The following is a 23,037-nucleotide window of genomic DNA, read 5'->3' as shown; positions in this document are numbered from 1 at the left end:
GGGAAAAGGATCGGGGATTGCCTAGGACAAAATTAGTGAGGTGGCCAGGTCCGGGAGGGAGGTTCAAGGGCCCCAGCTCTGCGAAGGTGGGGAAGCGGAGAAGTGGAGGGAGGGGGCAAGGAGGAAACCCCGCTCCAGGTAGGAGCGGACACAGGGTGAAGGGGACTCCTGTCCAGGGAGATGAGAGGACTCGGGGTGCAGACCAGTCAGGGACATGGGGAGGCTGGGGGGTTCACGCTGTGGGGAGCGGAGAGGCCGCGTGAGGGTCCTGCCTCGGTTTGCCGAGGGGAATGGATACGAGTTCCCTGCTCAGAGAAGAGGGGGCTCTGAGTCCTGGCGGGAACAGGGGGTCCGTGTCAGGGGCCATTCCTCGAGAGGAGGGGTCTCGGGGAACAAGGGGCTCCGTGTTGAGGTCCCTTTCCTGAGAGAACGAGGCGCAGAGTCCCAGCAGGCAGGGCGTCTCCCCCAAGAAGGGGGGCTCTAGGTCCGGCAGGAACCGGGAGTCCGTGTCGGCTCTCCTCCCTCGAGAGAAGGGACGCGGGGTCCTCGCAGGAACGGAGTTCCCCCAGAGAGGAGGGATACAGGGTCCCGGCAGGAACCGAGTTTCGTTTCGGGGTCCCCCGAGAGGAGGGCCACGGGGGTCCAGGCAGGAAAAGGGTTCCGTGTCGGGGTCCCCCTAGAGAGGAGGGGGCGCGGGGTCCCAGCAGGAACGGAGGTCCTTGTCTGGGTCCCCTCCGAGAGGGACGCGAGGTCCAGCCGGGACCCGCAGGGGCTCCGGCGGGTCGGGGCGCGCGTACTCACGTCCAGGATGACGGCGGTGCCCCCGCGCAGCGCGGCGGGGCCGGGCCGGGGGTCGGCGTCGGGGGTGGTGGGAGCGTCGGGGGCCAGCGGCGCCCGAGGCTCGCCCATCCTGGCGCCCACCCAGCGCAGCAGCCCGCCCAGCGCCCGGCCCTGCGGCGGCGGCTCCCGGAGCAGCCTGTGCGCGCCGGCCCTGCACAGGCGCGCCGCCCGCTCGCACATCGCTCCGCCACCGGAGCCCGCCGACCCCCGCCCGCCGCCCGCGCGACCCTCCCGGCGCCGCCCGCCGCCGGGCCCCGCCTCCCTTCTCGGTCCGCGGCCGCGGACACTCGGGACAGCCGGGCGGGGACGGGGGGGCCCGGACCCCGCGCCACGTGCCAGGTCCACCACCCCCACCCCGCCGGGCGCTGCGGCGGGGGCTGCCTGGGGGCGCGGGCCGGTTGGCTGGACCCCGGCAGGCCGGGGAGGGGGCTGCAGCGGAGGAGGCGCGGGGGTGTCTGGCTGCTGGAAGGGGGTCCCTGGGGGCTGCCCCCCCTCCGGAGCCCCCTTCCCATGAGCCCCTCCTCCCCCCGTGGCGCCGCCGCAGGGGCCGGAGCGCTGTGTCCGGCGAGCCCGCAGCGCCCTCTGCTGGTGCCGGCTCTAGGTTCAGCGTTCACACGCCTCAGGCCTCCCCCGCCCCATCACTTCCCTGGCACCCACCCTTGCCCTCCAAGGGATTGCACGCCCCCCAGACCTCCCTCTGCCATTACACAGGCCCAGAACCAATCTACGCCCCAGGACACCTTCCTCCTCTCCCACTCCCACTCATCCACCCACTCAAAGGATTCATTAAGAAACACCTGCCACACAGCAGAGACTCCCTGAGGGAGCAGGAGAACAGTGGGATGCAGACCTCAAATTCTCGCAAAAAGACCAGACTTAACGGTCTGACTGAGACTAGAGGGAACCCGGACGTCACGGTCCCCAGACCTTCCATTAGCCCAAGATAGGAACCATTCCCAAAACCAACTCTTCAGACAGGGATTGGACTGGACTGTAAGACAGAAAATGATCCTGGTGAGGAGTGAGCTTCTTGGCTCAAGGAGACACATGAGACTATGTGGGCAGCTCCTGTCTGGAAGGAAGGTGAGAAGGCAGAGGGGAACAGGAGTCAGCTCAATGGACACAGGAAATACAGAGTGGAGAGGAGTGTGCTGTCTCATTAGGGGGAGAGCACTACATAGCAAGGTGTATATATATTTTTGTATGAGAGACTGAGTTGATTTGTAAACTTTCACTTGAAGCACAATAAAAATTTTTAAAAAGAAAAAGAAATACCTGCCAGGTGCTAGGTCTCGTGCTAGGCACCAGGATCCAACCCCGGGGCACAACACCCCCCTGGTGCAGAGCCATACACTGGAATGATTCCACGAATAAATGAACAACTGAAACTGAGATGCTCTGAAGTGGTGGTGCCATGGGCCACGAGAACCACCAACAGGGGTTTGTGTCAGCAGAGGCTTCCTAGAGGAAGTGACCCTCATGCCAAGTGACTCAAAGGAAGAGAAGGAGTTAAAGAGAGGAGGAAAAAGTCATGGGCTAGAGACCAGCCTGTGCAAAGGCCCTGTGGCAGGCTTGGGCATGGTAGGCAGGAGGAACTGAGAGGACAGTGTGACGGGGAGAGGGGCAGGGAATGTAGGCAGGGGCTGCAAAGACCTCCACAGCACATCAGTCCTGGAACACACCCTCCCCCAAATCTTCTAACATGCTGCCCCCTCACCTGCTTGCACCTGACAATTGCCCCCCACCACACACACACTTGGGGCCCATGGAAGCAGCAGTCAAGAAATCAAATGACATATTGCATTGGGCAAATGTGCTGCAAAAGACCTCTTTAAAGTGTTAAAAAGCAAAGATGTCACTTTGAGGACTAAGCTGCACCTGACCCAAGCCATGGTATTTTCAGTTGCCTCATCTGCATATGAAAGCCGGACAATGAATAAAGAAAACCAAAGAAAAATTGACACCTTTGAGATACGATGTTGGCGAAGAATATTGAACATACCATAGACTGCCAGAAGAATGTATGATTCTGTCTTGGAAGAAGTACAGCCAGAATGCTCCTTGGAAAAGAGTATGGCAAGACTTCGTCTCACGTACTTTGGACATGTTATCAGAAGGGACCAGTCCCTGGAGAAGGACATCATGCTTGGTAAATTAGAGGGTCAGTGAAAAAGAGGAAGACCCTCAACAAGATGGATTGACACAGTGGCTGCAATGATGGGCTCAAGCATAATGAGGACTGTGGGAATGACACAGGACCGGGTGGTGTTTTGTTCTGACGTACATAGGGTCACTACAAGTCAGAACCGGCTCAATGGCGCCTAACAACCACTACATCTGTATTCTCCCCACCCCAGTCCACAGGCCTCTGGCTCAAAGCGCAGGGTCCCAGGTACCCAGCCACCTCCCCAAATAGAGTCTTTGGACACAGGGTAGAGTTAGGCGCTAGTTTTATTTGGGACCTGTCGGGGTGCTGGCCCCAGTAATCCCAGCTCACATGGGCACCTTTTCCCCTAGATTGCTAATGCAGATCTGCACTGGGCCTGTGGTCACTGTTGGCTCCTCGGCTTCAGTCTGAGTCCGGAGCAGCCTGCGCCCCTCCTCCTCATCCCCAGAGGCCAGTTGCATGGGCTCACGGCCCCTCCTGTCTCCTGCCAGGAGAAGCCCCCCTCACCGGGGTATCTTTGCAGGGCTGTTGAGATCTCCCCTCCTCCTCAGGGCCTCAGGACGAACACCCTGTGCTAGGGTGGCTTCCTGGTCTCCTTCCTCAGCAGGGAGCTGGCCACAGCCAGGGCACCGCCCTGCACAAACCGCACAAAGTTGTCCCCAGCCAGTGGCCCCACAGCATACAGGCCCTCCTGGTGGGTGCTCTGGTAGGTGAAAGGGTCCACGTCAACAGGGTTCCTCTTGGTGCTCAGTGGCTGGCTGGGGTCCACAGCAAGGTCGGCGCCTCCGCCAGGGAGGAAGGAGAGGTCAGGGTAGGAGCCAATGAGGACCAGCACCAGGGAGACACCAAAGACCTTCTGTCCACCCTGTGGGTCATGGAACACAACCTGGTGGTCTTCCTTGAAGAGCAGCGGCCGGTGCTCAGGGAGGCTGAGGTAGCCCTCATAGGGGCTGGGCGACAGGATGGACTGCTCACGCATCATCTGGTGCACCTTGTGGTACTCAGGGTACAGCATTTTGGGCAGCTGGTTGAACACCAAGCCGGGGTCGTCCACAGCCCGCCGGAAGGCATGAATCACCGGCACGTTGTAGTGACGGGCGTACAGGACCGCGTCAGCCGCTGATAGCCCCGCGCCCAAGATGAGGACGGGCTCTGAGGCCGGGGTCACCGCACCTGTCCGCGTGGCTGCCTCTAGGGCTGACAGTTCATGGTGGACGAAGGGCAGGGCCTCCCCGGGGATGTTTAGGCGGGCTGGGCTGTCAGACGTGCCTGTGGCCAGGACTACGTTGCGGGCACGCAGAGAGAAGGGCTGTGGGCTCTGGTCCTGGGTGGTCAGGAAGCCGCTCACCTGGAAGAGGGGGCTAGGGTCCTGGGACCTGGAACTGCCAGACTCAGGTATACTCCATTCCACAGCTGTGACCACGGCACCGGACACGAAGTTGTGGCCCAGACCCTTCTTGGTCACGTAGTCCCTGTAGTAGTGGGCGATGTCCCCGGCTGTGGCTCGGCTGTTTCGGAGACCTCTACGGCAAAGATGCAGGAGTGGGGGTGTCAGAGAGCAGTCTAGGGTGAGGGGGACAGGCTGGTGGAGATGACTAGATGGTGTCAGCCCTGGGGCCAGGCAGCAGCTGAGCCACCCACTGCCTGTAGGGCTGGGCCAAGTGGTTAAGCTCTGGGAGCTTCAGTCTCTCCTCTGTAAATGGAGCTAATAAGGCCCCTACCTCAGGAGGGGCAGCATAGGGCCAGATTTAGAGTGCAGACTCCAGACCTGGATGCCCAGGTTCAAATTCTGGCTCTGCAGCAGGTTGGAGGCCTGGTGGCACAATGGTTAAGAGCTTGGCTGCTAACCAAAAGGTTGGCAGTTTGACTCCACCAGCCGCTCCTTGGAAACCTATGGGGCAGTTCTACTGTGACTTTTTGGGTCGTTATGAGGCATCACAGCAGGTTGGCTCTGTGCCTCAGCATTCTCACTTGTAAACTAATGATGATGACGGTGACAGTACACTTCTTGGTTGTTAGAGAATTATGGGGGTTGATACTAATGAAATGCTTAGAACAGACTCTGGCAGGTAGCTAATGCCACTATTATTATTGCCTCAAAGGATTAAACAATATTCCATGTAAACACAGTATGATTCCATTTTTATAGCATTCAGAAACTGGCAGGTCAAGAGAGTGTCTACCTCTGGGGAGGAGGGTGGGATGGTGACTGGGGATCTATTTCTTGACTCTGGGTAGCCATAACACGGGTGTCCCCTTTGAGAAAACCTCTCCACCTGTACATACATGAGGTGTGTACTTTTCTACATGTAGGCTATATTTCAATAAAACGTTTGAAAAATGGAAAGCACTTAGCAGAGTGCCCAGCCCATGTAACAACAACAGTGGGTATTTTATTACTATTACTACCATGCTCCTTTCCAGCCACAGTGCCAGGAGGGCCAGTGCTCCTCATGGTTAAGTTGCAAGTTTGGGGAAATTTCAGCCCCCCCCGTATCTAGCTGTGTGACCTCGGGTGCTTTACTGTACCCAGCTTGTAGAGAGATTGCTAAGGATGAACTTGCTTAATGCAGAATCGTAAGCGACATGCCAACACCAAAACCGACCAAACCTGTTTCCGTCAAGTTGGTTCTGACTCATAGTGACCCTATAGGACAGAGTAGAACTGCCCCATATGGTTCCAAGGAGCAGCTGGTGGATTCGAACTGCCAACCATTTGGTTAGCAGCCACAGCACTTAACCACTACGCCACCAGGGTTTCCCATGCCAACACACGGGTGGCTAAATGCCACAACTGTGGCATGAGCTTGGACCACATCCCCCAAGACCACTTCAGCCACCTTAATTCAGCCAATCCTCGACTGACGCTTGAGCTCTGGAAACGAAGCTATTTCTGTGGGTTTGTCATTTCCCCCACCTTTGTTGTCATAAAAATTATTAAAAACAAACAAACTCTCCCAGGAAGATGTTGCATAAAGGGTTGTTTAGAGTAATGAAAAATGGGCAAGAACCTAAAAACCCTGTGACAGTGGCAGCGCCATGAGGGTGTGGAGCATGTCCATTGTGTCTTTTTGCTCCGACACCTAAGCGCGAGGTGCAGCACCATCATAAGGACTCAGTGAAGATTTGCTGAAGAGGAGCTGCTCAGCCACCAAGGACTCAAGCTCAGACAGAGGGGACAGCCAAGATGCTCTAGGGGTGGTGAGACAAGCTGACGTGGCAGTGGGAGGTGTCAAGAGAGAGCCTCCCCTCTTTTTCTTTTACAGGGAGGATATAAAAGGGTATGTTTACAATTGCAATACAAGTTTCTGCCTGTCTGTTAATATCATTACACGGGCCTCAATGTGTTCTACCAAGTTTGTGCCTGTCATGGCCCCCAGCTGTCATAGGAAACAGGGCTTCCTATACAAGAGCAGAGACCACTCCGTGGAGGTGTCTGCTGGGAGCAGCTTCTCATTTCAGCAGCTCTAAGCGTTGTCCCAGGAAGATCAGGGCCTGGATTCCTTTATCCAACAATACAGCTGTATCTGGGGGGCCAAGGTGTCCGGTGTGGGCATATACAGAGCCCGAAATAAGACGGGGAGAAAATGCCCACAAAAGTGGCGGTGTTAGGTAGAAGTGCGGGGCTGGGGTTGGTTGTCTTCCTTTTCTCAATTTTCTGTAGTATAGTTACGTTTTTAATGCAAAAGCATTTTTTTTTTTTAAAGGAAGTGCATCCTCAGCTGACTTAGAGGGAATGAGATTGTTCCAGGCCAGGCTCAGAGTAGTGGGCGGGGCAGCAGGGAGACCAGGGGGCCCTGGAACCTGGGTCAGAGTATAGGGGGGCGTGGGGGGCAGGGAGCTGGTGGTCACCTTACCTGGGCCTCCTTAGAGTCTGGGATGCTATGGGGAGGCCAAGCCAGGGGTCGTGTGGCAGGGTGGAAGGAGCATTGGACAGGGAGTCCTGGGGCGAGCCCAGCACTGCTGCTCACTACCCCTGTGGTCCTGGGCAGGTCCTGTCCCTGCCTGGTCCTCGGTTTCCCCTCTGGAGGATGAGGAAGGACCAGATGAGCCCTGAGGGCCCTTAAACTCTGGCTCCTGGACTCAGGGTGGGAGGGGCTTCCCAGCTGGCCTTACCTCCGCTTTTTGCGCATCCAGTCCTTGACCTGCAGATCTGGGAGCCCCATCCACTGGCCTTGACTCAGGGTCACTGTGGAGCCTTCAATGGACTGCATGAAAGAGAAGGCCTTCAGTCCAGACCTCTGCTATCCACTCGGGAAGGAAGGCAGGGGAGGCCGTACCTGGGGCTGGTGGGGAAGGAGAGTGGGAGGGGGAGGCAGGTGAAAAGGGGGAGAGGAGGGGAAAGAGAAGGAGGCTTGGGTAGAGGTGGCCTAACCCCACCGCACCCGCTTACTCACATGCCAGGCGCCCCCGGGCAGGTTCCGGCCCAGTACCACGTGGGGGATGGCTCGCTCCTTCTGGCGCCTCCAGGTGAGCACCGACTCCAAGTTTCCCCCGAAGTCTGTATCTGGCCGCAGGAGGGAATCAAAGAGCAGGGCCACAGGGCTTTGGCACCGGCCTTCGAGGCCTTCAGACAGGTAATCCAGATCCTGGAGGGGAGCGGAAGTCAGAGAGGCCACAGGGGAAGGCGGGTTGGTTTCCCAGAGCCGAGGGGTGGGCAGGACTGTGGGGACTGGGGCCAGGCTGTTTCCTTGAGGCTGAGACAGCCACAGTGGGGGCTGTGTGTGAGCGCTCACTCTGGGGTCTCTCCAGGAGCCCAAGGACCCCAGACCACTGGCTGAGCAGGAAAGAATAAGAAGGGACTCGAGCAACTGCCTAGTCCTGCATTCCCATTCTAATGTCAGGGGTCAGACAGGCTCGGGAAATGCTGCGTCCCAGAAGTGGATGATGCCTATCAGCACGTTAAAGGCTCTGAAAAGTTCCGCAACAGCCATTTTACCTGTTTGACTAGTTAATTACCCAGCGTTTCCCAGGTCCGCTGGATTAGGGACACTGTCTGGGCACATTATTCTGAGGAAGCAGTGTGCTATAGGAGACACTGGGAACGGGCTGCTGTAGACCAAATACTGGTCTACTTCCTTCACCAGCCAACTCGGGGGTGGATGCCTGCCTGAAGCGGGAGGTAAACAAGGAAAGGCCTCCTGGAGGTAAGGGGAGTAGAGGGTGGATTTCCAGGCCCTTCTTGGAAGGGGGAATGGAACTGAAATTTCTGGGGCAGTTTCTCAACCTGGGCACAACTGACATTCTCAGTAGTGGTGGCATTGTAAGTGTTTAACAGCATCCCTGGCCTCTGCCCACTAGATGCCAGTAGCACCCTCCACACAGTTGTGACAGCCAAAAATGTCTCTAGACACTGCCAAATGTCCCCTGGGTACAATCATTTATCTAATTGAGTGCTCCCAGTAACTTCAGCAAGGAAAATGCTGCTCTTTTTCGCCTCATACTTGAGGAAACTGGGGTGCTGAAAGGTTAAGTAACTTGCCCGTGGTCACACAGCTGACAAGTAGAAGAGCAAGGACTCAAACTTGGACAGACGGGACAGCCAAGATGTTCTAGGGGTGGTGAGACAAGCTGATGTAGCAGTGGGAGGTGTCAAGAGAGAGCCCCTCTTTCTCTTTCACGATTTCCGTGGCTGATTTCGTGGCCTCTCGTGTTCTGTGTTGGGCCTCGTTTCCTGCAAACACGTTCTCTTTTTCCCCTGGGAAGCTGGGAAATTCTTCTGAGGGGGTGACCCACCTGGTCCAGGATGGAGACCCCTGGCGCCTCGGTGAGCTTCCTCTGCAGCAGGGGGTGAGGGTGGACAGCGCCTGGCTTCACGTAGGGGGTGTAGCCTGAGAGCAGGTAGGACAAGCAGATGCCCGAGGGGCCATTGCCTGGGGGGAGAAGGCAGGGGGCAATATGGGTGCAGGGATGGAAGGCAGCATTTTTAGGCAAAACAGACCACCACCGAGGGCTTTGGTCATGATCTGAATCATTCATTCATTTATCCTTTATTCATAAAAATAAAAATCAAGCATTTACTAAGCCTCTAGCATATTCCAGGTGCTATGCATGATAATAATCAATAAAAAAATAATGAACAATTGTTGAGAGCTTACTATGTTCAGGGACTGTACTAAGAGCATTGGACAGCAGCAGTAATGAAGTAATGGTAATAATATCTAACATTATCAAGTGCTTACCATGTATCAAAGGAGCCCTGGTGGCACAAAGGCTAAGCACTCAGCTGCTAACCAAAAGGTTGGCAGTTTGAACCCACCCAGTGGCTCTGCAGGAAAAAGACCTGGCAAAGTGCTTCCGTAAAGATTACAGCCAAGAAAATCCACTGGGGCAGTTCCACTGTCACACGGGGTCATTATGAGTCAGAATTGACTCGAAGGCACCCAACAACAACTATGGGTCAGACATTGTGTCGAGTGATTTTAGTAATAAAAATAATAATAAACCGACAGATGGAGATGCTGTATCAGGCCTCACGTGAACCCTAAAGTGCATGCATAGCTCCAGCCACACAGTGGACACTTGATGGCTAAATTAAATACCCCAGGTGTAAAGGGAGGCCAGGCCTGGCCTTCCCCAGCTCCTGACTGCAGGCCTCTGTTGGCACCCTTCACTCAGTTACTGAGCACTCCCAATAACTTTAGTAAGAGAAATGCTACTCTTTTTCTCCTTTTTTTTTACATGAGGACTGGCACAGAGAGGTTAAGTAATTTGCCCGTGGTCACACAGCCAGCAAGTATAAAAGGGAGGATTCAAACCCGGACAGAGGGAATCCTTGGGAACGTGATGGCGATTCCGAGATCACTAAAAACTGGCCACAGCCCCTGAAAGCTGACCATCTGGCAGGTTGAACGAACGAGTCAGATATTATACTACAGACAGAGAAGTGTCTGGGTGAGCGAGCACAGGAGCCATGGGGGGCCAGGAGGGGTGCTAAGCCACCTGTAGGGCCAGCTGCCTCCAACTTTGAACATCCATGGAACTCCCTGTTTGTGGTAGTTCTTGGGCAATTAATCAGGTCCAACCCCCTGACAGCTCTTCTATTCTTTTTTTTTCTCTTCTTCTAATCTTGTGCTATTCAGAGTATTACCCATCCATAGGATATCATTAGGGCGAACCACAGGAAATGGCCAACATTTAACTGATTTTGACTTACAAAAATGGCCATTCTGTGTGGGTCCACCTGCTGCCTGCGTAGGGGAATCATCTGTGCCCCATTTTTGCAGGCCCCTGAGGCCAGGGGCCACATGCTGCTGCTATGTGTCCCCTCAGTGGGTACCTAGCACAGGGTAAGCACCTGGCAGACATGTTGGACCTGATGTAGTTCTGGGAGCGTGTGAGGCATGAGATTCAGGAGCAGAGGACCCTGCAGCCACGCCCTGGCTCCCTCCACTCACTAGCTGTGTTTCCCTGGGCAAGGCACCTCCCCTGGCTGACCCTCAGTTCCCTCTCTGTAAAATGGGAACAGCAGGGGCCACGGCTGCCTTCCTCTGTAGGAAGGATCTGCCAAGATGGTAGAGGTGGTCAGGAATGCGTGCAGCTTTGCAGCGCTGTCCACCAGATGTGGTATGTGAGCCGTGGACGTGATGTTCAATTTTCTAGTAGCCACATTAGAAAAAGTAAAAAGAAACTGGTGAAATTAATTTTAATAATATAGTTTTAAATCTATTGATCAAAATAAAAACAGATACTTTAACTCTTATTTTCACACAGTCTTTGAATTCCCTTATGTGTTTTATATTTTAGGAGTCCCTGAGTGGCACAAACAGTTAAGTGCTTGACTTCTAGCCAAAAGTTTGGAGGTTCGAACCCACCCATAGGTGCCTCGGAGGAGAGGCCTGGCAATCTGCTTCCAAAAGGTCGCAGCCTTGAAAACCCTGTGGCGTAGTTCTACTCTGCACACATGGGGTCGCCAGGAGTCAGAGTCGACAGCAACTAACAACAACGACAATTTTATACTTATAGCACATCTCAAAGTGGACTAGCCACGTTTCACATGCTTGGTTGCCACACGTGGCTGTGGCCACTGTACTGGGCAGTGCAGACTCAGAGCTTAAGACTGCCAGCTTAGGGACCAGGCCCATCCTCGCCCTGCTGGCTGACCCTTCCAGTCTTGCCTCATGGGTTCTTGAGAGGATTAAATGGGATGATGTTTTATAAATCACTAAGCATAGCTCCAGCCACACAGTGGACACTTGATGGCTAAATTAAATACCCCAGGTGTAAAGGGAGGCCAGGCCTGGCCTTCCCCAGCTCCTGACTGCAGGCCTCTGTTGGCACCCTTCACTCAGTGCCAGCCCTGCCCCTGCCCTGGGCACCCCACTCACCAATGATCACAGCTGCAAGGGGCTCGGAGCTGCTGGCATCGAGGTGGTCCTTCATTGAGGAGTTCATGGCTGCAGCTGGCAGGGGTCTTGGCACTGGCAGCTGACCTGGGGACAGAGATCAGGCCTTGGTGTCACTTCCTGGCTACAGGGTGGCCTCTGTGGGCTCAGGGTGGAGTCCAAATTCCCCCGGAGGAATACTGACTCCTCTTCTCCTTTCTCCCAATAGGCCTGTCTCCCTGGACCCTGAGTTATACGGTATTCCTGCCCAGCATGCCCCCTCCCCTCCCCTAGCCTGGTTACCTGGGCAGGCTCTAGCCCCCCAAGCCTCACTGCCTACTGACGCTGGGACAGTAACCACACTTGCAGCTCATTATCTATCTTCCACAAGGCCATCGCAGCCCTGCCCAGGGACAAGCCCTGCCCAGTCCACATCATGGTCTAGTAGTGTAGCCTGTGGAGTTTGGAGCCATAACCTGGGCCTTCTTAGCAGGGCGACCCTGGGCCTATTCCTGGACGTCTGGGGCTCTGTTTCTTCATCGCAAACTGGGAATAGTAATAATTTTCTACAGCACAGTGGTTAAGAGCTCGGCTGCTAACCAAAAGGTCGGCAGTTTGAATCCACGAGCTGCTTCTTGGAAACCCTATGGGGCAGTTCCACTCTGTGCTATAGGGTTGCTATGAGTCGGAATCAATTCCATGGCAACAGGTTTGGTTTGTTTTTGTTTTGTTTTTCTACCTCATAGTGTTGTTGGGGGACGCAGTGAGATAACTGACACGAAGCACCTGCCAGGAGTAAATCTGCAATTGGGAAAAGACAAGGGCTTATTTCCATGGAAACTTTGGAAGCCAGTCACTTGGGTTTAGGGAAAAGCTGAAAGCCTGCTGTTCTCTGGAGCACCAACGCCCCCTGCTGGCCCAGCAGCTCAAATCACTCGACGGGACCCAAACACAGTTTTCAGGGCTGCAGAGGCCTGCGGAAACTGGGGGCTCACTCCCCCAGCCCAGCTAACAGTGGCCACCAGCCTCACCTGCCATCTACTTGATAGTTGTCTGAGGACCACAGGACAATGTGCGCGCATGTGGGATGGTTGGTGATTAGTGCTTTTCTCATATCCTCACGCTGACCCCATGGGGTAAATGCTATCGATCCTATTATCCCATTTCACAGATGCATACGCTGGGGCTCAAAGAGGTTGTACAAATGGCTCAGTGTCATGCGAGTGGCATTTTAGCCCAGGGCTGCTGGTGCCCCGGCTTTGCCTAACCTCTGTGCCATCGTCTATCCCTGCAGAGGAACCCGGGACATGTCATGGCAAAGGCTGAAGCTGGTGGGTACAGGGCCTGGCTGGGGACCACAGATGCCTACCCAGAGTGTGGGCCCAGGGCCCACAGCTTGTGGAATTCTTCCAAAGAAGGCCGAAATCTGCACTTTTATGTGATTTCTCTGATTTAGGAGAGTGGGCAATAGATTCCCATTTTTGGAAAATCTCAAACAGGTTCTACAACACTGCTGAGCCCGCATGCAACCTCTGATGTGTGCAGGGGACAGAAACCCCAGATTCACTGTCGGGCAGGTTCCCACAAATGGACGAGGGGCAGGAGCCGGAGCAGGCCAGTGAGAGGAGCTGGGCACTGCCCATGATGACAACTGCTGACCTTGCATAGCACTTTACAGTTTGTGAGGAGTTTGCTCCGAAGTGATAGTGTTTGGTCCTCTCGGCGACACTGAGAGGTGCACTGGGTGACCTCTATCTTGTAGGTGAGGAAAGGGAGGCTCGGGGTTAAGGATGTGCCCAGCGTCACACCACAGCTGCAGCGGGGCAATTCAGGGGCCCAGGCTCCCTCATGGGTACTCTCACATGCCCTGTGAATAAACTTCCTTGCCTGTCCAAGTCAGGCCCACGCCCCCAGTGTCCAGGGCCTCCCTCCTTCCCTGGAGAGACGACAGGAACCTCGTAGCCTTCTCCATGCCCCCTTTTTTTTACAGGGCCCTGTGCTGTCTACCTGAGGGAAGGTTTTAGAGTGACAGCATTGCCACCAATAATAATAAACAGCTAGCACTTGCACATGCCATGGAGTTGGCTATGTGCGAAGCGTGTTCTAGGTGCTTTGTACATGTCAACTCATGGAGTCCTTATTTAATTGGGCTGTTATAAGTACTCTTACTATCACTCCCAGTACCGATGGGGAAACTGAAGCCCAGAGAGCTTCTCAGCTGGCTTTTACAGTCTGTGAGGAGATTGCCCAAGCTCGCATGGGTGGAGCTCCAGTGCCCCAGGGGCCCTCCAGGCCAAGCTTGTCTCTGATCACCCCGAAGGTTGGTCCCAGCACTGGTGCCAGCAGGTAGCTGATACTTCCAGCCTAGACAGTCTCTCACTGATGGGCGCTGGCTGGCCAGGCTGCCCTGACCAATGGGATCAGAGTTCCCAGGGCACTTCCTCCTGGCACCCCCTTGGCCAACGGGCCTCTACTCCTCATCTTTGCTGTCTTGGGGAATAACAGTAGGGGTACATGGGGCATCTTTGCTTAGTGCTATCCACCTGTTGTCTCCTTCAACCCGCCTGTGGAGGGGGCTCCTCCTTCCACCTTACAGATGGGGAAACTGAGGCTCAGGGAGGTGAAGTCACTTCCTGAGGTTACAGAGCTAGGATTTGACCCCTGTGGGCTAAGCCCACAGCCATGCATGGAACCTGGACACCATCTACCCCTCCACCCCAACCAATGTGCTCCACCTGTCTGGGCCATGCCCCCCACCAAACCTGTCCTTTTGTGTTCTCCACCACCCAATAAGGAGGTGGAGCCCTTTGTTGATAGACAAGGAGTCCAAACTGCTTGCCCCTTTCACCTTTTGTGGGAGGGGCAGGAGCCTGACTTAACCGCGGGAACTTTTTTTTTTTTTTAATTTTTATCGAGCTTCAAGTGAACATTTACAAATCAAGTCAGTCTGTCACATATAAGTTTATATACATCTTACTCCATACTCCCACTTGCTCTCCCCCTAATGAGTCAGCCCTTCCAGTCTCTCCTTTTGTGACAATTTTGCCAGCTTCCAACCCTCTCTACCCTCCCACCTCCCCTCCAGACAGGAGATGCCAACACAGTCTCAAGTGTCCACCTGGTACAAGTAGCTCACTCTTCATCAGCATCTCTCTCCTACCCACTGTCCAGTCCCTTTCATGTCTGATGAGTTGTCTTTGGGAATGGTTCCTGTCCTGGGCAACAGAAGGTTTGGGGACCATGACCGCCGGCATTCCTCTAGTCTCAGTCAGACCATTAAGTATGGGCTTTTTGTGAGAATTTGGGATCTGCATCCCACTGATCTCCTGCTCCCTCAGGGGTTCTCTGTTGTGCTCCCTGTCAGGGCAGTCATCGGTTGTGGCCGGGCACCAACTAGTTCTTCTGGCCTCAGGATGATGTAAGTCTCTGGTTCACATGGCCCTTTCTGTCTCTTGGGCTTATAGTTATCGTGTGACCTTGGTGTTCTTCATTCTCCTTTGATCCAGGTGGGTTGAGACCAACTGATGCATCTTAGATGGTCTCTTGTTAGCATTTAAGACCCCAGACGCCACATTTCAAAGTGGGATGCAGAATGTTTTCATAATAGAATTATTTTGCCAATTGACTTAGAAGTCCCCTTAAACCACAGTCCCCAAACCCCCGCCCTTGCTCCGCTGACGTTTGAAGCATTCAGTTTATCCCGGAAACTTCTTTGCTTTTGGTCCAGTCCAGTTGAGCTGACCTTCCATGTATTGAGTATTGTCCTTCCCTTCACCTAAAGTAGTTCTTATCTACTAACGAATCAGTAAATAACCCTCTCCCACTCTCCCTCCCTCCCCGCCTTGTAACCACGAAAGTATGTGTTCTTTTCAGTTTATACTATTTCTCAAGATCTTATAATAGTGGTCTTATACAATATTTGTCCTTTTGCCTCTGACTAATTTTGCTCAGCATAATGCCTTCCAGGTTCCTCCATGTTATGAAATGCTTCACAGATTCATTACTGTTCTTTATCGATGCATAATATTCCATTGTGTGAATATACCACAATTTATTTAACCATTCATCTGTTGATGGACACCTTGGTTGCTTCCAGCTTTTTGCTATTGTAAACAGAGCTGCGATAAACATGGGTGTGCATATATCCGTTCATGTGAAGGCACTTATTTCTCTAGGGTATATTCCGAGGAGCAGGATTTCTGGGTTGTATGGTAGTTCTATTTCTAACTGTTTAAGATAATGCCAGATAGATTTCCAAAGTGGTTGTACCATTTTACATTCCCACCAGCAGTGTATAAGAGTTCCAATCTCTCTGCAGCCTCTCCAACATTTATTATTTTGTGTTTTTTGGATTAATGCCAGTCTAGTTGGTGTGAGATGGAATCTCATCGTAGTTTTAATTTGCATTTCTCTAATGGCTAATGATCGAGAGCATTTTCTCATGTATCTGTTAGCTGCCTGAATATCTTCTTTAGTGAAGTGCGTGTTCATATCCTTTGCCCACTTCTTGATTGGGTTGTTTGTCTTTTTGCGGTTGAGTTTTGACAGAACCACATAGATTTTAGAGATCAGGTGCTGGTCGGAGATGTCATTGCTGAAAATTCTTTCCCAGTCTGTAGGTGGTCTTTTTACTCTTTTGGTGAAGTCTTTAGATGACCATAGGTGTTTGATTTTTAGGAGCTCCCAGTTATCTGGTTTCTCTTTGTCATTTTTGGTAATGTTTTGTATTCTGTTTATGCCTTGTATTAGGGCTCCTAAGGTTGTCTCTATTTTTTCTTCCATGATCTTTATCATTTTAGTCTTTATGTTTAGGTCTTTGATCCACTTGGAGTTAGTTTTTGTGCATGGTGTGAGGTATGGGTCCTGTTTCATTTTTTTGCAAATGGATATCCAGTTATGCCAGCACCATTTGTTAAAAAGACTATCTTTTCCCCAATTAACTGACACTGGGCCTTTGTTAAATATCAGCTGCTCATATATGGATGGATTTATATCTGGGTTCTCAATTCTGTTCCATTGGTCTATGTGCCTGTTGTTGTACCAGTACCAGGCTGTTTTGACTACTGTGGCTGTATAATAGGTTCTGAAATCAGGTAGAGTGAGGCCTCCCACTTTCTTTTTCTTTTTCAGTAATGCTTTACTTATCCGAGGCTTCTTTCCCTTCCATATGAAGTTGGTGATTTGTTTCTCCATCACATTAAAAAATGACATTGGAATTTGGATCGGAAGTGCATTGCATGTATAGATGGCTTTTGGTAGAATAGACATTTTTACTATGTTAAGTCTTCCTATCCATGAGCAAGGTATGTTTTTCCACTTAAGTAGGTCCTTTTTAGTTTCTTGTAGTAGTACTTTGTAGTTTTCTTTGTATAGGTCTTCTACATCTTTGGTAAGATTTATTCCTAAGTATTTTATCTTCTTGGGGGCTACTGTGAATGGTATTGATTTGGTGATTTCCTCTTCGATGTTCTTTTTGTTGATGTAGAGGAATCCAAGTGATTTTTGTATGTTTATCTTATAACCTGAGACTCTGCCAAACTCTTCTATTAGTTTCAGTAGTTTTCTGGAGGATTCCTTAGGGTTTTCTGTGTATAAGATCATGTCATCTGCAAATAGAGATAATTTTACTTCCTCCTTGCCAATCCAGATGCCCTTTATTTCTTTGTGTAGCCTAATTGCTCTGGCTAGGACCTCTAGCACAATGTTGAATAAGAGCGGTGATAAAGGGCATCCTTGTCTGGTTCCCGTTCTCAAGGGAAATGCTTTCAGGCTCTCTCCATTTAGAGTGATGTTGGCTGTTGGCTTTGTATAGATGCCCTTTATTATGTTCAGAAATTTTCCTTCCATTCCTATTTTGCTGAGAGTTTTTATCATAAATGGGTGTTGGACTTTGTCAAATGCCTTTTCTGCATCAATTGATAAGATCATGTGGTTTTTGTCTTTTGTTTTATTTATATGGTGGATTACATTAATGGTTTTTCTAATATTAAACCAGCCTTGCATACCTGGTATAAATCCCACTTGGTCATGGCGGATTATTTTTTTGATATGTTGTTGAATTCTCTTGGCAACGGCGGGAACTTTTGAACTCCAAGTCAAGTGCTCCCTCCCAGCACCACCAGGATGCCACAGTCATGAGGTCACACAGTCCAGGACCGACCCATCGATCACTTCCTGTGCAGAAAAGCTGCCCAGGAGCCCTGATCCCTGAGAGCTCTCCCACCATGGAGTAGACCCGCTGAAAACGCACAGAATATAATGTGAAAGCTTCACACTTTTCCATTTCTTTCCCACTTTTACGGTTTATGAAGTTGGAAGCATCCATTTTTAATTTTAACTTCTGAAGTCCCTCTGAAGATGGAAAATGTTACTGGAAAAAAGTTAAAAATCGACTATTCGAAATTCACAAAACCAAGTAAGCATAAAGCAAATGGAAATAATGACAGCTTTACGTGATGTTGCGTTTGCGTTTGTGGCATTGACGATCCAGAGGCCATCAGAGCTTAAAACTGCACCAAGACGGGGACAGCTGTATTGGCTGCACTTGCTGCACACTCTGGCCCTCAGACCATCTGACTTTGAGGACAGCCCTGCCAGGCGCGTTTTCTTGTGCCAATTGCACGGTCGGGAAAACCGAGGTGAGAGGCGCCCTGCCCAGGGCCGCCCAAGAACGTCTGAGTCCACGCCATGAGCACAAATCTTAGTTCTGCCCTCGTACCTGTGCGACCCTGGCAGAGTCCCTGGACCTCTGTCAGTAAGAAGCGCGATCACAAAGACACCGAGAAACACCACGCCCCCGGGGCGCGGGCTGGACCGGGCTGTGAGCCTGGTGCAGCAGGGCCTCCCCTAGCGCCCCGGTGCCACCTCCCTCCCAGGCGACCCCACCAAGACCCCAGGGTCTCCCTGGGCCCCCAGCCCTCCAGCCCAGCACCATTGAGCCTGCTGTGGGAAGCTAGTCCCTGGGGTCTCCATGCTTGGCTGAGGGTCGGTACAGTGAGCTCGGTCCGGCGGGCGGCTGGACCCAGCGGGTTCGGCAGGGTGCTGGAGGCCACGCCTCCTTCCCTCCTGGAGCGCGGTCCAGGGTCGGGCGGTCACGTGCCCCGGGCGGGTGGGCAGCAGGGCAGTGGCTGGATCCGGGCACTCACCAACTAGGGGTGACCCTGGCAGGGGGAGACGCGGGCCGGGCTGGGTGGGGGGGCCCGGGGCTTCGGGACCTCCTGGGAGTCCCGCCCGGTTCCAGGGCCTGCAGACCCGGACCCAGCTGGCCACCCCTCCTCCAGGCCTGGCCGGGGTCACTCACCTGATGGGCAGCTGGTGGAGGTGGCCGGCGAGCCTAGCCGGCGGTGCACGAGAAACTGGGGTCACAGCGCCCGCTGCGGGAGCGGGACACCCGTCGCCTGTGGGGACTTGAGAGGCAGTGAGCGGCGAGGGGGAAGCGAGGGTATTTCACCGAGCGGCGGCGGGCGGGGCCGGGCAGTTACTTTCATAAGCGTGACTCAGCAGGCCCTGGATGAATGAACTTGTACACCCGGGGCGGGTGCACGCTGCGAGCCAGGGCGGCCTTGAAGGGGCCCCGGGGCGGGCACCTGCCTCCCACCAGCCGGGCCCCGCGCTGGCTCTCTCATTCCACTCAGATTCCACCCCAGGCGCCTCTTCCCCACCCCAGCCCCCAGCCTGCCCAGGCTGCAAGTCCCCCTCTGCACCTACTGGCTGGGGGAGGCTGGGCAAACTGCTCATGGCCGACCCTCAGTTTCCTCATCTGAAAAATGGGGCTAAGGAACAGCCTCTCCTGCCTGTGGTGGGTATAGGCTTAAATGACACCACTTGTCTCCCTCCCATGCTGACCACAGGAAGCCCCTCCCAGTTTAGATCCCATTTTCTTCCTTACGTTTCTTCTTTAGCAGGTATCCCTTCGCACCTCACACATTGCTGGTTATTAGTTAGTCTTGTTCTTGTCTCTGTCCCTAAACCAGAATGTGGGCACAGTGTGGGCAGGGAGTTATGTCTCCTGTGTCTAGAATAGTGCCACACACAATAGTGGGCACTCAAATTTTGTTGAAAGGAAGGAAGGAAGGTAGAGCAGAGTCTGGTCCATAGGGCTCAGGACCTATTAGCTATTATTTCCATTACTGATGCTACTGTCTCCTCATCACCACTTTAGGCCTGGGGGCACCCCTGACAGCCCTGTTCTGCTGTGTGGCAGTGGGGGCCACCAGTGCTGGAACCAGGGTGGGGCAGGTAAGGCACTCACCTGGGGCACAAAATTTAAGGGTCTGTCAAAAAAAACTCAGTAACCAAGAAAATAGTATTTTAAAGCAATTTGTTTGAAAAATCAAAATTAATGTAAAAAAATCCACGGTGAATGAAATATCAACGTTTAAGATAAACACAGGATTCAAGACAGTCCCAACCCAAGTCATATTAGATCCAGAGTCAAAAGGAAAAATCAGGAATACTGATGCTGTCTTCACTGAAAATTGTGGTATTCTCTTCATCATAGATGTTTTGCATTCATTTCGGTTGTTTAAAAAATTGCATTCATGCATTATGTGTCCTGATTATGGAGTGTTTTGGACCCCTTAAATGTTGTGCCTGAGACAAGCATCCCACTCCCCTCACCCTAGCCTGGCCCTGGCCCTGGTGGCCACAGGGGACCCGGGCCGTGCCCTGGAAGAGCACAGGAGTCCGAGGTTTCATTTCACATCCAGCTCTGCAATCACGTGGCCCAAATGGGCTCAGCCCCTTCCAGGCTGGCTGAGCTCCCGGGAGATACGCCCCCTCGGAACCTCAGTTTTACCCATGTGAAAATGGGCATGCATAATCCCTTCCTCCTGTGGTCATGGGCAGTGATGACCCAGTGGGGGGTCATATGACACAGCCTGTGGCCTATGGCAGAGGGACATCTGCCCTCTGTTCCAGGCCTCAGCTCCCGGCTTCTAGACCCACTGCAGGTGTGCTGTGTGACCTTGGGGGGTGGCCTCCCTCTCTGGGCCTCTGTCCCAGCTGTGGCCTTCGTGACACCCTTGGAGCCCAGCAATGACCAGTGAGGGCCCGAGGCCAGCAGCTCTGGCACGTACCTCTTGTTCACACGCCATTGTCCCCTAGCAGCTGCCTCTCTGTCTCCACTTCCCCATCCCAAGGTGCTCCGCCTGCAACTTCCCCGTTTTCAGATATGTAAACTGAGGCAGAGAGAGACACACACCCAGGGTCAGAGACTGAGGGTGAGGCTGTAGGGGCCAGGATGGCAGGGTCCGCAGAGGAGAGATCGAGAAGGAGGCCAGCTTCCCAGAACCCTGTCTCCTGGGCCCTGCCCACCCCTTCTCCCCACAGCCTGCTGCCCCCGCTGGCCATGACCCCCCTTTCTAGATTTTGAAAAGTTGCTGATAACTGGGAATCATGGTGACACGTGGACTTTCTTCCCTGCCGCCTTGTTTACCAACCATGTGATTAGTGGAAATAGAATTTTTTTAGTTGTTTCTGGAAAGCTCCACTAAGACAAAGAGATAATGTGACAAACCATGAAGGGGCAATGGAGAGAGGGAGCCACGGAGACAGGAAGAACAGGCCTTTACAGGCTGTCCTGGGGGACGCATGCTCTTGGATCCCAATGAACACCCCTAACTCCCTTCCAACTGCCTGGCCCAGCTCATGGCCATAAGCTACTCGTACCTACTGAGCGTGGAAATGTGAGATGTGCTGGAGTATGGCTGACAGATTTAACAAGTAGAAATACAGGACACCCATGTGAATCTGAATTTCAGAGAAACGCCAGTTGATTTCTAGTATAAGTATATCCCATGCAATATTTGGCTATTAAAAAAAAAACAAAACCCATTGCTGTCAAGTTGGTTCTGAATCATAGCGACCCTATAGGACAGAGTAGAACTGCCCGATAGGGTTTCCAAGGAGTGCCTGGTGGATTCAAACTGCCGACCTTTTGGTTAGCAGTCAAGCTCTTAACTACTACCCCATCAGGGTTTCCTATTCGGATATATATATAAAACCCTATACTTATCCTAAAACAAGTCATCATTTATCTGAAATTCAAATTTAACTGGACAGTCTGTATTTTATCTGGCAGCCCTCGCTGGATTTTGAATACACACTGGATTTTGAAGAATTAGTTTTTTTATTAAGAAGAAGAAGGTAAAATATCTTATTCCTCTTTTTTTTTTTTTTTAACATGGATTACAAGACGTAATGAAAATATTTTGGATGTATTGGGTTAAATAAAATATGTTATTACAATTAACTTCACCACTTTATTTTGTTTGTTGAATGTGGCTATTAGAAAATGTAAAGTTACACAGTGACTGGCATTATACTTCAATGAGACAGCGAAGCTCTTGACCTTGGTGCCTGCTGGTGACATAAACCAGAACATTCCCAGGTCCAGCACTGAAAGTCCTGCCGTGTCCCAGGCAAAGCAGGATGGTTGGTCACCCTAGAGCACTGCAAGTGGATGGGCAGTGTAACCTGGGAGAGGTGCTTTCCTTCTGTGCCTCAGTTTCCCCATCTGCGCACTGACGCTGCTAGCAGGGAGCTTGCAGGTGACACACGGGAGAAGCTCGAACCCTGGCAGCCTGTTGTGCTTGGTATGGCAGCACCCCCCACCCCAGGGCCCTGCAGGATGCTCAGGAGCTGTGGAATGGATGGGAAAGGGTGGGGTGGCACAAAGAGCTTCCCTGGGGGTCTTGGTCCTGAGACAAAACCCCCTACCTTCCATCAAAACTGCACTTCCTGTCTCCCTAAGGAATCCCAGAATCATCCTAAGGGGCTGCTCCTGAGCCCTGCTCATCCGTTCTGTCCCTCTGGTCCTTGCCTTCTTTGTCCTCAGCCAGGGGCTCCCACAGATGCTGTCCTTTGCTGGGCACCTTCAGGGCCGGGCAGTGTGAACAGAGGATTCCTTACATCCAGATGAGGCTCAGAGAGGGTGATCTCGGGCCTGAGGTCACACAGTGGCCGAGCCAGGGCTTGAACCCAGGGATAAAGTCTGACAGACAAACGGTTACCTCCTTCCTGTCTCAGGAGCAAAGGCAGGGGTTGGGGACCCTGTCTACGTTCCCAGTGTCATGGTGGGCAGCCTGAAGACCCCGCCTACCACCACAGCTGCCCAGTCTTTACCAAGTGCCCGGTACTGAAAGCACGTTCCATGGACCAGCCAATGCACTGGATTTGCACAACGGTCCAGCGAGGAAGGTACAGCGCCATTACCCCATTCTACAGGTGAGTAAACAAGACGCAGCAAGTTAAGGCAGGCCCCAAGTTCACGGTGAGTGGCAACACTGGCAACACTTAGTTGTGCTGGGGCTCTGTCAGGAAGAGACCAGGCCAGTCCAGTACATGATACGCTAATATTTGTGCAGTGCCTCACTGTTTACAGAGCCTGGTTGTCTGCGTTATTTCATCGATTCTCCCGACAGCCCAGAGAGATGGGCAAATATTTTCAACAGCAATGTTTATTTTACAGATGAAGAAACCAAGGTTCAGAGAGGCCAACAAGTTTGCCCAAGGCCACCTGGAAATGAAGGGTGAGGGCACTCAGACTTTGGCCTGTCTGGAGGACAGAACCCAGAGCAGCAGGCGGGGCCTCCAGGGCTTGGCCTGGAGGGAGAGGAGAACGCTTGGCTTGGGTTTGTCCTGGGGTCTGGAATCACCGCAGACCCCTGGGGGAGATGCTGCAAAAGCTGAGAAGGACACACAGCC

At 52.8% G+C, this 23,037-nt stretch overlaps 2 protein-coding genes across 3 annotated transcripts in view; both read right to left on the bottom strand.

Annotated features, from left to right (window-relative positions):
* The window catches only part of NECAB2 (N-terminal EF-hand calcium binding protein 2), a 36,661-nt gene extending 35,641 nt beyond the window's left edge, over positions 1 to 1,020 (bottom strand). For both annotated transcript variants that reach the window (XM_049864677.1, XM_049864675.1), the window contains exon 1: positions 802 to 1,020. In XM_049864677.1, the coding sequence (XP_049720634.1) occupies positions 802 to 1,020 (219 nt within the window). The remainder of the gene's footprint in view (positions 1 to 801) is intronic.
* A 2,265-nt stretch (positions 1,021 to 3,285) lies between these two features.
* On the bottom strand, positions 3,286 to 18,766 carry OSGIN1 (oxidative stress induced growth inhibitor 1). Its single transcript, XM_049864674.1, has 6 exons — positions 18,632 to 18,766; positions 11,335 to 11,439; positions 8,744 to 8,880; positions 7,405 to 7,596; positions 7,124 to 7,215; positions 3,286 to 4,530 (listed from the first exon to the last, which is right to left on the bottom strand). Exons 2-6 carry the CDS (start codon positions 11,399 to 11,401, stop codon positions 3,582 to 3,584), a joined length of 1,437 nt encoding a protein of 478 aa, XP_049720631.1. The 5' UTR covers positions 11,402 to 11,439; positions 18,632 to 18,766; the 3' UTR covers positions 3,286 to 3,581.
* Between the last annotated feature and the right edge of the window lie 4,271 nt (positions 18,767 to 23,037).

This window comes from Elephas maximus, chromosome 21 (assembly GCF_024166365.1).
Source record: "Elephas maximus indicus isolate mEleMax1 chromosome 21, mEleMax1 primary haplotype, whole genome shotgun sequence".
Lineage (NCBI taxonomy): Eukaryota > Metazoa > Chordata > Mammalia > Proboscidea > Elephantidae > Elephas > Elephas maximus.
Note: the sequence above shows the minus strand (reverse complement) of the source record. Positions and strands in the feature narration are given on the sequence as shown.